General features: G+C 40.5%; 1 protein-coding gene across 1 annotated transcript; it reads left to right on the top strand.

Moving 5' to 3' along the window:
• The first annotated feature begins 2,172 nt into the window (after positions 1-2,172).
• CD1C (CD1c molecule) lies at positions 2,173-7,125 on the top strand. The gene is made up of 6 exons (XM_032154076.2): positions 2,173-2,498; positions 3,503-3,769; positions 4,438-4,719; positions 4,948-5,226; positions 5,563-5,653; positions 5,806-7,125. Exons 1-6 carry the CDS (start codon positions 2,438-2,440, stop codon positions 5,825-5,827), a joined length of 1,002 nt encoding a protein of 333 aa, XP_032009967.1. The 5' UTR covers positions 2,173-2,437; the 3' UTR covers positions 5,828-7,125.
• The last annotated feature ends 9,861 nt before the right edge of the window (positions 7,126-16,986 follow it).

The following is a 16,986-nucleotide window of genomic DNA, read 5'->3' as shown; positions in this document are numbered from 1 at the left end:
AGTCAAGATTGACCATTAGATCAATCTATCTCATGTTATTTTCAACTTGTTTTCTTCTAAATTCAAGAGGGTAAAAAGGATGATACTTACTGGGTTTTATAATATTATCCAATATAGCTGGGTTATGTTGCAGTTATAAATAAACTTTAGAACTTGGAGGCTTAACACAACGAAGTTTATTTCTCATGCAGTTAAACTGCATGTAGATCAGGCTGCTCTTCTCCATCTCATAGCCTTGCCATTTAGAAATTTGACCGCCAAGTTGGTACCGCAGGGTAAGATGATCAGATGTGATTATTTTCAGTGGTCGGGACTGGAGCTGGCTAATGCTTCCAGCACCACACATTCCATTGCCCAGAACTCAGTCCATGACTTTAACCCAACTATTAGGAAATAGGACGGTTGCATCTTTCCTGTAGGACCATGGAAAAAAATGTGAATAAACACATAGTGTGGTATCTGCTATTGTTTTCTAAAACCAGAACCAAGTAATTGCCATTAACAGCACAAGATGGGCAAAGAAAACACCTGGTGCTTATGAATGATTTGGGTAGGACTTGAACTGGGTATTGCTCTTAAAGATATTGTAGTTCATAGAAATTGCCACATATCTGTGGCCATCATAGGAACAGCTAATTGAGAATGACTTCTAGCCTCACTGTTAACATTGACAAACCTAAGAAATAGTGTATATATCAAAGTATCATGTTGTACACACTAAATATGTAGAATACAAATAAATTTAAAGCAGAAACAATGTTAAAAATGGGATTTTTCTTTTTAAGGCAGGGTCTTGCTCTGTTACCCAGGCTGGCACACAGTGACATGAACATGGCTCACTACAGCCTTTGACTTTCAGGGCTCAAAAGATCCTCCTGCCTCTGCCTCCCATTTAGCTGGGACTACAGGCACGTGCCACCATATTTGGCTAACTTTAATTTTTTTATCGAGATGAGGTCTTTTTTGCCCAGGCTGGTCTCAAACTCCTGGGCTCAAGTGATCTTCCCACCTTGGTCTCCCAAAGTGCTGGGATTATAGGCATGAGTCATTGTGCACAGCACAAATTCATGCCCAGATTTTAAGTGACTGCTCCAATGCATTCAGTGAATAATTAATATGATTTAAGGAACACTGTAATAATAAATGTATTTCCTGGATCTCAAAAATACTTTGTGTTCATGTATTTACACATATTAACCAGCCAGGGTCACTGATAAGTCACTGAATACTTCATATAAACTACTTAAATCAAACATTGACAAATGCTGCCCTTTGTATACAATGTATTTTCGTCAGATCACAAAACAACTTAAACTTGGATTTTTGTGGTCTCCCCATGTATGAGTCCTCTTGAAAAGCTGCATGTTCTGACTATCACAATCCTATACCATTCCACACTGTACAGAATTTTCAGTCCTTAGTTGAAATGCGTGCTGTTTTTCCAGGACTTCAAATTATGGATTTCCCAGGGGGTTAGTCAGTCAAAATGCTTCTCTAGAGAATATAGTTCTAAGTAGATTTGTATCTGGGATTCTATACATTGAAATTAAAATCACAATGCATTTTAATTTTTTGTTTAAACATATTCTGCATTTTAAAACTCTTTGAAAGAAGAGATTACATTGTTAACCTCTGTGTGTTTATATGCCTAGTAAGACACTGGTATCAACCATGTAGTATGTAATTTTTTAGTGAATGACTGTACAGATTAAATGCAGTAGAAGAGCTTCTTTATATTTGTTATGGTCCTATGCATTCTGAATGGCTGCAATTTAATCTCTAAGGATAATGTAGAGTGGACTGTAGTTTATACAATTGTGCAGGGAAATCTTGGAAGATGTAAGAAGCAACGTCTCCAATTTATAAAAGAATCAGTGAGAATGAGGAAATAAGAAAGATGGATGAAAAAGGGTGAAATTGGAAAGAGAAAACTTTAAGGACATTCAAAAGGGGGAAAGAAAGAATTGAGCGATGAGAAGAGGGGACACTATGGAGAGTGGAGGCAAAGTTAAGTGGAGAAACTGGAAGAATTGAGATCTATTAAAACAAGCAGGAACCGAAAACATGATGTGGTTTCTCCTTTTTATCTTACAAATGACATGCAAAATCCAGAGGGACAAAATGACCTTTCTTTCAATGCCATACACCATTTTGTCTAAGGCAGTTGAGGAAGGGAAGTAGATATAATGGAGCTTAGTGGCACAGCAGCTGGAATCCTGAGAGAAGAGAATAACTTTAGTTCAGAGCAGGTGGGGAAATGAGAGATTGAATAGGAGGACCAAGGTTGAGGGAAGCAGATCTTCTTAGTTGCTGTCAGCGGCTGATGGGGAAGATTGTTGGTAGAAGGAAGTCAGAATATAGGTACAGAAGGATAAGTTTGCTAAGAACAGAGATCAGCAAACAGCTTTTCTGAGAGAAAGAAACATCTGCAAATGACATGCTGTTTCTGCAGTTTCTGCTGCTAGCTCTTTTCCTCCCAGGTGGTGACAATGCAGACGGTAAGAACATCGCGGTCAGCTGCAAGGTTACAGGTATCTGGGTAGAGTCTGCTGGGCCTTCCCGAGATGGATCAATGGAAATGCCAGAATGTTTGCCATCTGAGCATACCTGTCTCCAGGTCCAGTTTACTCTTTTGGAGGATGGTGGCAGAGCATGGGCTCTGTGTAAGAAAAATGTTACAGCTAAAGTAGTCATTAACATTTTTCTGTGGTAACTGGTTCACTTTCCATTTCCTCTCCATTTTCCGTTAAAACAATCAGGGCCCAGGAAAATGATGTGGTTTCTCCTTTTTATGTTACAAATGACCCACAAGGTCCAGAGGGATGAAGCAACCTTTCAATGCCACACACCACTTTGTCTAAGGTAGTTGAGGAAGGGAAGTAGATATTATGGAGCTTAGTGGGAGAGCAGCTGGAATCCTGAGAGAAGAGAATAACTTTAGTTCAGAGCAGTTGGAGAAATGAGAGATTGAGTAGGAGGCCTAAGGTTAAGGGAAGCAGATCTTCTTAGTTGCTATCAGTGGCTGGTGGGGAAGATTGTCTGTTGGTAGAAGGAAGTCAGAATATAGACGTAGAGGGATAAGTTTGCTAAGAACAGAGATCAGCAAACAGCTTTTCTGAGAGAAGGAAACATCTGCAAATGACATGCTGTTTCTGCAGTTTCCACTGCTAGTTCTTCTCCTCCCCGGTGGTGAAAAGGCAGATAGTATGAACATATCTGCCAGCTGCAAGGATACATGTATCTGGGTTGAGTGTGGTGGGCTTTCCCAAGATAGATCAATGAAGAAGCCAGAATGGTTGCCATCTGAGCATACCTGTCTCCAGGTCCAGTTTACTCTTTTGGAGGATGGTGGCAGAGCATGGGGCTCTGTGTAAGGAAAATGGTATAGCTAAAGTAGTCATTAATGTTTCTCTGTGGTAACTGGTTCACCTTCCATTTTCTCTCCATTTTCCTTGCCTCTCTTTTTTTTCCCTTACACTACTTGCACTTCTTCCACCAAAAGCAGCCCAGGAACACGTCTCCTTCCGTGTTATCCAGATCTTATCATTAGTCAACCAATCCTGGGCACGAGTTCAGGGCTCAGGATGGCTGAACGAGTTGCAGACTCATGGCTGGAACAGTGAATCAGGCACAATAATTTTCCTGCATACCTGGTCCAAGGGCAACTTCAGCAATGAAGAGTTGTCAGACCTAGAGTTGTTATTTCGTTTCTACCTCTTTGGATTAACTCGGGAGATTCAAGACCGTGCAAGTCAATATTACTCAATATGTAAGTTCAATCAGCTAAATTATGGGAGTTCTTTAGAATGTTCTATTTCTGGGAAATATTTTCTACCAATTTTTGGGCCATTTCCCGTTATCCCATCCCACCATAAAATTCTTCATACATGAACCTTTTAAGGGATATCCCTGATGTTGACCTCCTCAAATTTCCTAGGCTTTTGCTATTTTTGGAATTTTTTTTCTTGTGCTTTGTTATCTTCACCCTGTGGTCTCCCTCTGCATCCTACAATCCAGAGGTACACAGCTGTCCCACTCTGTGCTTGACTCCCTTAAAATAAAATCTATTCCCTCGTTCAATTTCCACAGTTCAATGACCATTATGACCAATTTCATGCATCGTGGAATGCTATCCTCCCACCTCCCTCACACAGGCTCCCCCTTCACCCTCTATCCTATATTATGTGGCTCACCTATCATTTTTCCACACCTTCCTTGGCCACTTTTTCTTGTTAATTCAAGGCATTTATCTCTTATTGTCTCCCTTCCCTATCCCCAGCAATTTTTCTCTCTTGTTTCTTATCAAATATGTCTTTGGCTCACTCTCACATCTATGTAAAACTTTCTTGCTTCACTTCCTGATATAGCCCTAGTTTTTTATACTGTTGTTTTCACTTTTTTATTAGAACTCTTTTTCTCATTCCTCCCTTCTTCCAGATCCCTTTGAAGTACAGTTGAAAGCGGGCTGTGAGCTGCATTCTGGAAAGAGCCCAGAAGGCTTCTTTCAGGTAGCTTTCAATGGATTAGATTTACTGAGTTTCCAGAATACAACATGGGTGCCATCTCCAGATGGTGGAAGTTTGGCCCAAAGTGTCTGTCATCTACTCAATCACCAGTATGAAGGCGTCACAGAAACAGTGTATAATCTCATAAGAAGCACTTGCCCCCGATTTCTCTTGGGTCTCCTGGATGCAGGGAAGATGTATGTACACAGGCAAGGTAAGTAGTTTCAGCCCCTTCCTCTAAGATTTTTCTATTCAAGTCCTGCCCCTTCTGTTCCCACCCTTCCAACTCAGGACAAGAAAGAGGACAAGAAGCAGAGGGGTTGCTGGGTAATAGTTTCTTAGAGGCAAGAAGAAGATAACTGTGCATATTCATGTGGATGTGTGTATGTGGATGTAAGCTGTGTGTGTTTCTTCATCGGAACACTTTTTCTGCTTTCTGCAGTGAGGCCAGAGGCCTGGCTGTCCAGTCGCCCCAGCTTTGAGTCTGGCCGGCTGTTGCTGGTTTGTCATGCCTCCGGCTTCTACCCAAAGCCTGTTTGGGTGACATGGATGTGGAATGAACAGGAGCAACTAGGCACTAAACATGGTGATATTCTTCCTAATGCTGATGGGACATGGTATCTTCAGGTGATCCTGGAGGTGGCATCTGAGGAGGCTACTGGCCTGTCTTGTCGAGTGAGACACAGCAGTCTAGGAGGCCAGGACATCATCCTCTACTGGGGTAAGACTGGAGGTTGGAAGTGTAGGTAGGTGGTTCTTTGGCCTAGAGGGTAGGGGAGAGGAAATTTTGAGGATAGCAGACCTAGGTGAGGGATTGTAGGAAGAAATGTATAGGGTAATTTAAAGAATAGTGGAGTAAAACCTAAAGGATACATGGATACTAGAGATGTAAGGGGAAATGAGGAATCCTTCCTTGAGTAAGTTTGGGAATAGAGTGACTGAAATAGGATAACTGATGCAAGTCATCCAATGCAATGTTAAGTAAGGAAATCAATAGATGGAGTAGAATCAGCAGTGAGTTTAAAATGGCATCCATGTATCTTTCCAATATGTGCAGGACACCACTTTTCCATGAATTGGATTGCCTTGATAGTAATAGTGTCCTTGGTGATTCTAATAGTCCTTGTGTTATGGTTTAAGAAGCACTGGTAAGTTTTTTGTATTTCCTCCTCTCCTCCCAGTTTCTAATTTCACATTCCATTTTTAACTCTCTTAGCTTTTCTCTATTGACTACTCCACCTTATCCTCAGTTACCACCTCCAACTTATTCAGGGTTCCTCCCATTCCTGTTCCTTCACAGCTCATATCAAGGCATCCTGTGAGACTCTTCCCCCTGACTCCCCCATTGTAATAAGAACCCAGAAACCCAGGAGCCTAGTACAACATAGTGATGCCATCCTGTCGATTCTCCATTTAAATTGTTTCTCTTTCTGCCTAATAAACATTTGTTAATATAAACCAAATTCTAATTTGGAATGGTTTTCTTGGAATCTCCACTTTTTAAATAGCACTCAACCTTCAAAGCCCATTTCTGATGTCATTTCCTCCAGCGATCTCCCTTGACCCATACTGAACCCAGAGATCCTCAACTGTTATGTGCATGCCACACTTCCTACCCTGTGTTGCAGCTACTTGAGTCTTTCACTTCACATTTTTAAGCTTTTAGGAGGCAAGGATCATGGTAAATGTGCCTTTCCTGCATATGACGGGCTCAGTGAAACACAAAACAAAAGACATCTAAGTTGGATGAACTGTCATGTTGGCAAATTTTCTCATTATATTCCTTCCCAATGTTGTTGTAGCATTGGAAATATTCATGCTTCTCTTTTTGTTTAAATGCTTCGTACCTAGCAGATAAATTCCACTCTCCTTTAGCTCCCTCATTTTCTCCCTAAACATTTAAGGAAAAGTGCAGCCTTGCGCCTTGATACACTTATTTTCTAAACACAGAGAATTACAAATGCAAATAGAGAGAGAGTGTGCAAGTTATGTGTGATGATTAGTGGTGCAGATATGTCACAGAATACTTAAGAAAAGAAGCAAGAGAGTTGGTCCTCAGGGTTGGAGTGGGATCAAGGCAACTGTTGTGCTGTATATGGAAGACAAATTTCCTAAAGGACTGTGCTATCTGAGATAGGCTTGAATAAACTTTAGTCCCTTTAGGTTTCATTCACTAATTCAACTAATATTTTTTGGGTACTGAGTTGAGACAGGCACATACAGCTTCTAAACTGGCGGCAGATAAAACAAATGAGATTGTGTCCACTCTCCTGAAGTTGCAATGTTTGCTTCCTCAATCTGTCCATGTTTCTTTTCTATTGTTTTCATGTTTTCATTTCTTTCAAAAATTTTTAAATACATTTTATTGATGTATAATTTATAGTAAAATTTGAATCTTTATTTTAAGTGTACAGGTCTATTTATTTTGATAATTACATAAGCCCATGTAAACAAAATCACAATCAAGATATTAAATGCCATAACCCCTCATACCTGTTTGTAGTCAAGCACACCACCAACCTGGCATTCTTGCAACTACTGATATACTTTATGTCACTTAAGCTTAAACTTGTATTTTCTATGATTTTATTAAGACGGAAATAAACATATCTACTTGGTATTGCCTTTTATTTTTCTTCAATTTAGCATATGGTTGTAAGTAATCCATGCTGCTCAGTGTATTAGTAACCATTCCTTTTTATGGCTGAGTAGAATTCCATGTATGGATATAACTCTTTTTGGAGGAGGAGGTGGCTTCCCAGATCTGGCAGGGCCCTTGTCTCCTTGTGCCCACTCACCCAGCTTGGATCCTGCTTCCATTGCTCATTTCCTTGGCACCAGGAGGCCCTAGGTGACTCTGCTGCACCTGTAGTCACCCTGTGACCTGCAGATACAGAGAGATCAATAGAGAGGATTCTAGGACACCCAGGAAACTGGGAAATAAAGCCAAAAGTATGTAAAATTAAACTTATTTTTGGGAGAAGAGACAAGATGGCTGACTAGATGCAGCCAGTAAGAGCTTCTCCCACGAAGAGACAAGACCATCAAGAAGAGCAGTATACTCTGAGAAGATCATTGGAAAGAAGGCATTGAGAGTGGATGGAGGGAGAATGCCGACCCTGGGCTAAAGCAGGGAAGAAGCTGCAAATCCTACACAGGGTGGCCAAACACTAGGACTTATTCTTGGTCCTCAGTGGCTTCTAGGGAAGAGGTTAGTTAAATAGGCATGAAGTGGCCCACTCTAACCATGAACCTCTGGAATCCTAGCTGCAGGAGACGCCCACGACCCACACAGACATTTGAGTTGGCAGGGAGAGCTACTTGCAGAGTTGGCAGGGACAAGACTCCAGCTTCTATGGAACCCAGAGGGTTTGGTGTGAGAACTGCTACAGTGGAGCATGGTTAGGGATGTCCATTACCCGAGGCTTGCCATGCTCCTCTAAGTGGCTTTGACCCCTTTGTCGACTATCAGACCTGGACAGAACAGGGCTACCATGCTATTTGGATGGGGCTAGACTGATCTGAGCCCCCCACCCCATGTCTGCTGGCCTCTCCCAGGATCCCTGCCTATCTGTACCTGCTTGCAGCACAGCCTCAGATGCTCAACTGAGGCAGTTCTCAGAGACCACTGCCATAGGTCTTTCACTGACTGACCCTGCCAAACCACCAGAGAGCTTCTGCCACTGGCCTCACATCAGCATGCACCTGCTTTCAGGACCCACAACTGCTTTGCTGGCATACATACACAGACATCACTGCCTTGCTACCACTTCTGTGCACACAGGCATGGAGACCTCACCACTGCTGCACTGTCCTCACTAGCCCACATGCATGCATGTACCCTGCCACACTACCATCCCTAGTGTACATGTGCATGGACCTTGCTACCCTGCTGCCCCCTCACCACCAGCATGTGAGCGAGTGTGGACCCCACCATGCCACTGCCCCACTGCTGCCAGTACATGCATGTGAGAACAGACCCCCCCTGCCACTGCTCTTATGAAATGCTTTTCTGGGACCCCCCCGCCCCATCTGCCATAGGAGTGTTGTTGCTAGTGGACTGGGAACACCTTGGCCCCCTCCAGTGAAGCAGGTGTGCAGTCTCAAGGGGCCAAAAACAAGGTTCTGGGCCTGATCCCAGGCCCTCAGGCTTAGAGCACGTAGCCCAGGAGTGCTGAGCTGAGCCATGGCCCCCTCAAATCATCAAGAAATAAAGCTAGCTCACTGACCGAAACTTATACCATAGTCAAAGCCTGAAGGGCATCAAAGAATATAAAAGCAAAAAGCCCCATCAGAAGGACAGCAACTTTAAAGGTTAAAGGAACATCAGCCCACATAGATGAGAAAGAACCAGTGGAAGAACTCAGGCAGCTCTAAAAGTCAGCATGTCTTCTTACTTCCAAATGAACACACTAGCTCCCCAACAATCATTCCTAACCAGACTGAAATGGCTGAAATAATAAACATAGATTTTAGAATCTGGATGGCAATGAAAATCATGAGATTCAGGAGAAAGTTGAAATGGAATCCAAAGAATTTAAGGAATCCAGTAAAATAATACAATAACTGAAAGACAAAATAGCCATTTTAAGAAAGAACTAAACTGATTTGACAGAGCTAAAGAATTCACTAAAGAATTTTATAATACAATTGGAAGTATTAAAGGCAGAATAGACCACACTGAGGGAAGAATTTCAGAGCTCAAAGACCAGTTCTTCTAATTAACTCAGTCACACAAAATAAAGAAAAAATAATACAGAAGGATGAACAAAATCTCTGAGAAATATGAGATTATGTAAAGAGACCAAATCTGTACTCACTGATGTCCCTGAAAGAGAGAGAGCGAGAGTGTGGAAAAAATTGAAAACATATCTGAGGATATTGTCCATGACAATTTTCTCAAACTTCACTATAGAGGTCAACATTCAAATTCAAGAAATTCAGAGAACTCCTGAGAGATATTATACTAGAAAACCATCCCCAGGATACACAATAATAAGATTATCCAAGGTCAATGTGAAAGAAAAAAATACTAAAGGCAACCAGAGAGGAGGAGCAGGTCACCTACAAAGGGACCCCAATCAAGCTAACAGCATACATTTCAGCAGAAACCTTAGAAGCCAGGAGACATTGAGGGCCTATATTCAGCATTGTTAAAGAAAAGAAATTCTGACCCAAAATTTCATATCCAACCCAAATAAGATTAATATGTCAAAGAGAAATAAAATTCTTTTCAGCCAAGCAAATGCTAAGGAAATTTGCTACCACCAGACCTGCCTTAAAAGAAGTCATTAAGGGAGTGCTAAACATGGAAATAAAAGACGCTTACCAGCCACCACATAAATGCACTTAAGTAAACAGACCAGTGACACTATAAAGGAACTACACAATTAAGTCTACATAACAACCAGCTAACAATGATGACAAAATCAACTTCTCACTTATCAATATTTACCTTGAAGGTAAATGAGCTAAACACCCCAAGGCACAGAGTGGCAAGTTGAATAAAGAAAAAAGACCCTGGCTCATGCCTGTAATCCTAACACTTTGAGGCTAAGGCAGGCAGATTGCTTGATCCTATGAGTTTGAGACCAACCTAGGCAACATGGAAAAACCCCATCTCTATAAAAAAGTACAAGAAAATTAGCTAAGAATGGTGGCACATGACTGTAGTCCCAGCTACCAAGGAGGCTGAGGTAGGAGGATAACCTGGGCCCGGGGAGGTGGAGGCTGCAGTAAGTTGTGATCAGGCCACTGCACTTCAGCCTAAGTAACAGAGTGAGACCCTGTCTCAAAATAAAAAAAGAAAAAAAAAAAAAAGAAACAAGACCCACCTGTAAGTTGTCTTCAAGAGACCCATCTCACATGCAAGGACACCCATAGGCCAAAACTAAAGTGATGGCAAAAAATCTGTCAAGCATACAGGAAAGGAAAAAGAGCAGGGGTTGCTATTTTTATTTCAGACAAAATAAATTTTAAACCAATGACTATCAAAATGGCCAAAGAAAAACATTATTTAATGATAGAGGGTTGAATTTAATAAGAAGACTTAACTATCTTCAATATATATGCACCCAACACAGGAGCACACAGGTTCATAAAACAAGTACTTAGAGACCTACAAAGAAGCTTAGGTTATCATAGAATAATGGTGGTAGACTTCAACACCCAACTGACAGCATTAGATAGATCATCAAGACAGAACACTGATGAAGGTATTTGGAACTTAAACTCGACACTTGACCAAATGGACCCAATAAACATTGACAGAACACTCCACCCAAAGCCAAAAGAATATACATTCTTCCCATGCCTCCAGCTTTGTTCTTTTTGCTTAGGATTGTCTTGGCAATGTGGGCACTTTTTTGATTCCATATGAAAAATCAGGTAGTTTTTTCCAATTCTGTGAAGAAAGTCATTGGTAGCTTGATGGGGATGGCATTGAATTTATAAATTACCTTGGGTAGTATGGCCATTTTCATGATATTGATTCTTCCTATCGATGAGCATGGAATATTCTTCCATTTGTTTGTGTCCTCTTTTATTTCATTTAGCAGTGGTTTGTAGTTCTCCTTAAAGAGGTCGTTCACATCCCTTGTGAGTTGGATTCCTAGGCATTTTATCCTCTTTGAAGCAATTGTGAATGGGAGTTCACTCATGATTTGGCTCTCTGTTTGTCTGTTACTGGTGTGTAGGAATGCTTGTGATTTTTGCACGTTGATTTTGTATCCTGAGACTTTCCTGAAGTTGCTTAACAGTTTAAGGAGATTTTGGGCTGAGGCGATGGGGTTTTCTAAATATACAATCATGTCATCTGCAAACAGGGACAATTTGACTTCCTTTGTTCCTAATTAAATACCCTTTATTTCTTTCTCTTGCCTGATTGCCCTGGCCAGAACTTCCAATACTATGTTGAATAGGCGTGGTGAGAGAGGGCATCCTTGTCTTGTGCTGGTTTTCAAAGGAAATGCTTCCAGTTTTGCCCATTCAGTATGATATTGGCTGTGAGTTTGTAGTAAATGGTTCTTAGTATTTTGAGATATGTTCCATCAATATCTAGTGTATTGGGAGTTTTTAGCATGAACAGCTGTTGAATTTTGTCAAAGGCCTTTTCTGCATCTGTTGAGATAATGATGTGGTTTTTTTCTTTAGTTCTGTTTGTGTGATGGATTACATTTATTGATTTGCCTATGTTGAACCAGCCTTGCATCCCAGGGATGAAGCCGACTTGATCATGGTGGATAAGGTTTTTGATGTGCTGCTGGATTCGGTTTGCCAGTATTTTATTGAGGATTTTGCATCAATGTTCATTAGGGACATTGGTCTAAAATTCTCAGCATCAGGATTATGCTGGCCTTAAAAAAATGAGAGAGGATTCCCTCTTTTTCTATTGATTGGAATAGTTTCAGAAGGAATGGTACCAGCTACTCTTTGTACCTCTGGTAGAATTTGGCTGTGAATCCATCTGGTCCTGGACTTTTTTTGGTTGGTATGCTATTAATTATTGCCTCAATTTCAGAGCCTGTTACTGGTCTATTCAGGGATTCAACTTCTTCCTGGTTTAGTCTTGGGACGGTGTATATGTCCAGGAATTTATCAATTTCTTCTAGATTTTCTAGTTTATTTGCATAGAGATATTTATATTATCCTCTGATGATAGTTTGTATTTTTGTGGGATCAGTGGTGATATCCCCTTTATCCTTTTTTATTGTGTCTGTATGATTCTTCTCTCTTTTCTTCTTTATCAGTCTGGCTAGCAATCTAGCAATTTTGTTGATCTTTTCAAAAAACCAGCTCCTGGATTCATTGATCTTTTGAAGATTTTTTTTTGTGCCTCTATCTCATTCAGATCTGCTCTGATCTTAGTTATTATTTGTCTTCTGCTAGCTTTTGAATGTATTTGCTCTTGCCTCTCTAGTTCTTTTAATTGTGATGTTAGGTGTCGATTTTAGATCTTTCCTGCTTTCTCCTGTGGGCATTTAGTGCTATAAATTTCCCTCTACACACTGCTTTAAATGTGTCCCAGAGATTCTGGTACGTTGTGTCTTTGTTCTCATTGGTTTCAAAGAGCATCTTTATTTCTGCATTCATTTTGTTATTTACCCAGTAGTCATTCAGGAGCAGGTTGTTCAGTTTCCATGTAGTTGTGTGGTTTTGAGTGAGTTTCTTAATCCTGAGTTCTAATTTGATTGCACTATGGTCTGAGAAACAGTTTGTTGTGATTTCTGTTCTTTTACATTTACTGAAGAGTGCTTTACTTCCAATTTTGTGGTCAATTTTAGAATAAGTGGGATGTGGTGCTGAGAAGAATATATACTCTGTTGGTTTGGGGTAGAGAGTACCATAGATGTCTATTAGGTCTGCTTGGTGCAGAGCTGAGTTAAAGTCCTGGATCATTGTTAACATTCTGTCTTGTTGATCTGCCTAATATTGACAGTGGAGTGTTAAAGTCTCCCATTATTATTGTGTGGGAGTCTAAGTCTCTTTGTAGGTCTGTAAGGACTCCTTTTTTGAATCTGGGTGCTCCTGTTTTGGGTGCATATATATTTAGGATAGTTAGCTCTTCTTTTTGAATTGATTACTTTACCATTATGTAATGGCCTTCTTTGTCTCTCTCTTTTTTTTTTGAGACAGAGTCTCACTCTGTCACCCAGGCTGGAGTGCAGTGGCATGATCTCAGCTCACTGCAAGCTCTGCCTCCTGTGTTCATATCATTTTCCTGCTTCAGCCTCCTGAGTAGCTGGGACTACAGTTGCCCACCACCACACCCAGCTAATTTTTTTTATTCTTAATATGGATGGGGTTTCACCATATTAGCCAGCATGGTCTCAATTGCCTGACCTCTTGATCCGCCCACCTCAGCCTCCCAAATTGCTGGAATTACAGGCGTGAGCCACCATGCCTTTGTCTCTTTTGATCTTTGTTGGTTTAAAGTTTGTTTTCTCAGAGACTAGGATTGCACCCTCTGCCTTTTTTTTGCTTTCCATTTGCTTGGTAGAGCATCCTCCATCCCTTTATTTTGAGCCTATGTGTGTCTCTGCACTTGAGATGGGTCTCCTGAATACAGCACACTGATGGGTCTTGACTCTTTGTCCAATTTGTGAGTCTGTGTCTTTTAATTGTCATGTTTAGCCCATTTACATTCAAGATTAATATTAAGTGTGAATTTGATTCTGTCATTATGATGTTAGCTGGTTATTTGGCCTGTTAATTGATGCAGTTTCTTCATAGCATCAATGGTCTTTACAATTTGGCATGTTTTTGGAGTGGATGGTACCAGTTGTTTCTTTCCATGTTTAGTGCTTCCTTCAGGAGCTCTTGTAAGGCAGTCCTGGTGGTGACAAAATCTCTTAGCATTTGCTTGTCTGCAAAGGATTTTATTTCTCCTTCACTTATGAAGCTTAGTTTGGCTGGATATGAAATTCTGGGTTGAAAATTCTTTTCTTTGAGAATGTTGAATATCGGCCCTCACTCTCTTCTGGCTGGTAGTGTTTCTGCCGAGAGATCCGCTGTTAGTCTGATGAGCTTCCCTTTATGGGTAACCTGACCTTTCTTTCTGGCTGCCCTTAAGGTTTTTTCCTTCATTTCAACCTTTGTGAGTCTGACAATTATGTGTCTTGGGGTTGCTCTTCTCGTGGAGTATCTTTGTGGTGTTCTCTGTATTTCCTGAATTTGAATGTTGGCATGCCTTGCTAGATTGGGGACGTTCTCCTGGATAACATTATGAACAGTGTTTTCCAGCTTGGTTCCATTCTCCCCTTCACTTTCAGGTACACAAATCAAACATAGATTTGTTCTTTTCACATAGTCCCATATATGCAGAATACACCTGTCTTGTATGTCAATCACACTGGGAGCTGCAGACTGGAGCTCTTCCTGTTCAGCCATCTTGGGGGAAGTCACAATTTTCAACACATTAAAAAAAACCAAAATCATACCAACCACACTCTTGCATCACAGCACAACAAAAATAGAAATCAAGGTCAAGAATAGCTCCTAAAAACTATACAATTAAATAGCAATTAAACAATTTCTGGTCCTGAAAGACTTTTGGGTAAACAACAAAGTCAGAAATCAAGAAATTGTTCTAACAAATGAAAACAAAGATACTACATGCCAGAATCTCTGAGACACAGCTAAAACAGAGTTAAGAGGAAAGTTTATAGCACTAAATGCCCACATCAAAACGTTAGAAAGATCTCAAATCACTAACATAATCTCACATCTAAAGGAACTAGAAAAATAAGGAAAAAAAAAACCCCAAAGCTAGCAGAAGACAAGAAATTACCAAAATCAGAGCTGAACTAAATAAAACTGAGACATGAAAACTATATAGAAGATAAGCAAAACAGAAAATTGGTTATTTGAAGGAATAAATAAAATTGGTATACCACAGGCTAGAATAATAAAGGAAAAAAAGGTGAGAAAATCCACATAAACACAATCAGAAATGACAAAGGGGGCATTACCACCAACCTCATAGAAATACAAAAACCACTCAGATACTGTTATGAACACCTCTATGCACATAAACTAGAAAACCTCGAAGAAATGGATAAATTCTTGAAAATATACATTCCCAAAATTGAACCAGGAAGAAATTGAAACCCTGAACAGATCAATAATGAGTTCCAGAGTTGAGTCAGTAATAAACAGGTTACCAATCAGAAAAAGCCTTGGAACAGAGAGATCCATGGCTGAATTCTAACAGGTGTATAAAGAAAAGCTGGTGTCAATTCTTTGAAAACTATTCCAAAAAATTGAGGGGGAGTGATTCTTCCCTAACTAATTCTATGAGATAAGCATCATTGTGATACCAAAATGGTAGAGACACAATAAAAAGATAAAACATTAGGCCAATTTCCCTGAAGAATATATATGCAAAAATCCTCAACAAAATATTAGCAAAGCAAATCCAGGAGCATATCAAAAAGCTAATCCGCTATTATCAAGTGGGCTTTATCCCTGGGATGCAAGATTGGTTCAACATACACAAATCAGTAAATGATTCATCACATAAGCAGAACTAAAAACAAAATACACATGATTATCTCAACAGATGCAAAACAGTCTTTTGATAAAATTCAACATCTCTTCAGGTTAAAAACCCTCAAGAAACTAGGCATTAAAGGAACATACCTCAAAACAATTAGAGGCATCTATGACAAACCCACAGCCAACATTGTACTGAATAAACAAAAGCTTGAAGCATTCCTTTTGAAAACCAGAACAAGGCAATGATGTCCACTCTCACCACTGCTATTCAACATAATACTGGAAGTCCTAGCCAGAGCAATCAGGGAAGGGAAAGAAATAAAAGGCATTCAAATAAAAAGAGAGGAAGTTAAATTATCTCTTTCTTCAGACAATATGAATCTATACCTAGAAAACCCCACAGTCTCTCTGAAAAGGGTTCTAAATCTGATAGACAATTTTAGTTAAGCTTCAAGGTATAAAATCAATGTACAAGAATCAGTAGCATCTCTATATATCAATAAAGTCCAGACTGAGAGCTAAATCAAGAACACAATCACATTCACTATAATCACAAAAAGAATAAAATACTTAGGAATATAGCTAACCAAGAAAGTGAAAGATCTCTACAACAAGAATTATAAAGCACTGCTAAAAAATCAGAGATGATACAACCAAATGTAAAAATATTTCATGCTCGTGGATTGAAACAATTAATGTTGTTAAAATTATCATATTGCTGAAAGCAATTCAGAGACTCAGTGCTATTCCTAACAAAGTACCAATGACATTTTTGCACATAATTCGAGAAAACTATTCTAAAATTCATATGGAATCAAAAAAGAGTCTGAGGGGTGGAGCCAAGATGGCCAAATAGGAAGAGCTCCAGTCTAGAGCTCCCAGCATGAGCAACGCAGAAGACGGGTGATTTCTGCATTTCCAACTGAGGTACCAGGCTCATCTCACTGGGATGTGTCAGAAAGTGGGTGTAGGAGAGTGGGTGCAGTGCACCCAGCAAGAGCCAAAGCAGGGGGAGGCATCACCTCACCCAGGAAGCACAAGGGGTCAGGGAATTCCCTTTCCTAGTCAAAGAAAGGGGTGACAGACAGCACCTGGAAAATCGGGTCACTCCCACCCTAATACTGTGCTTTTTTAACAGTCTTAGCAAATGGCACAGCAGGAGATTATATCCTACACCTGGTTCAGAGGGCCCTATCTCCACAGACCCTTGGTCATTGCTTGCACAGCAGTCTGAGATCAAACGGCAAGGCAGCAGTGAGGCTGGGGAAGGGGCAGCCACCATTGCCTAGGCTTGAGTAGGAAAACAAAGCCCAGGAAGCTCTAATGGGGTGGAGCCCACCGTAGTTCAAGGAGGCCTGCCTGCCTCTGTGGACTCCACCTCCAGGGCAGGGCATAGCCAAACAAAACTAAGTAGAATCCTCTGCAGACTTAAATGTCCCTGTCTGACAGCTTAGAAGAGAGTAGTGGTTCTCCCAGCATGCAGCTG

Source organism: Hylobates moloch, unplaced genomic scaffold, assembly GCF_009828535.3.
Source record: "Hylobates moloch isolate HMO894 unplaced genomic scaffold, HMol_V3 SCAFFOLD_5, whole genome shotgun sequence".
Lineage (NCBI taxonomy): Eukaryota > Metazoa > Chordata > Mammalia > Primates > Hylobatidae > Hylobates > Hylobates moloch.
Note: the sequence above shows the minus strand (reverse complement) of the source record. Positions and strands in the feature narration are given on the sequence as shown.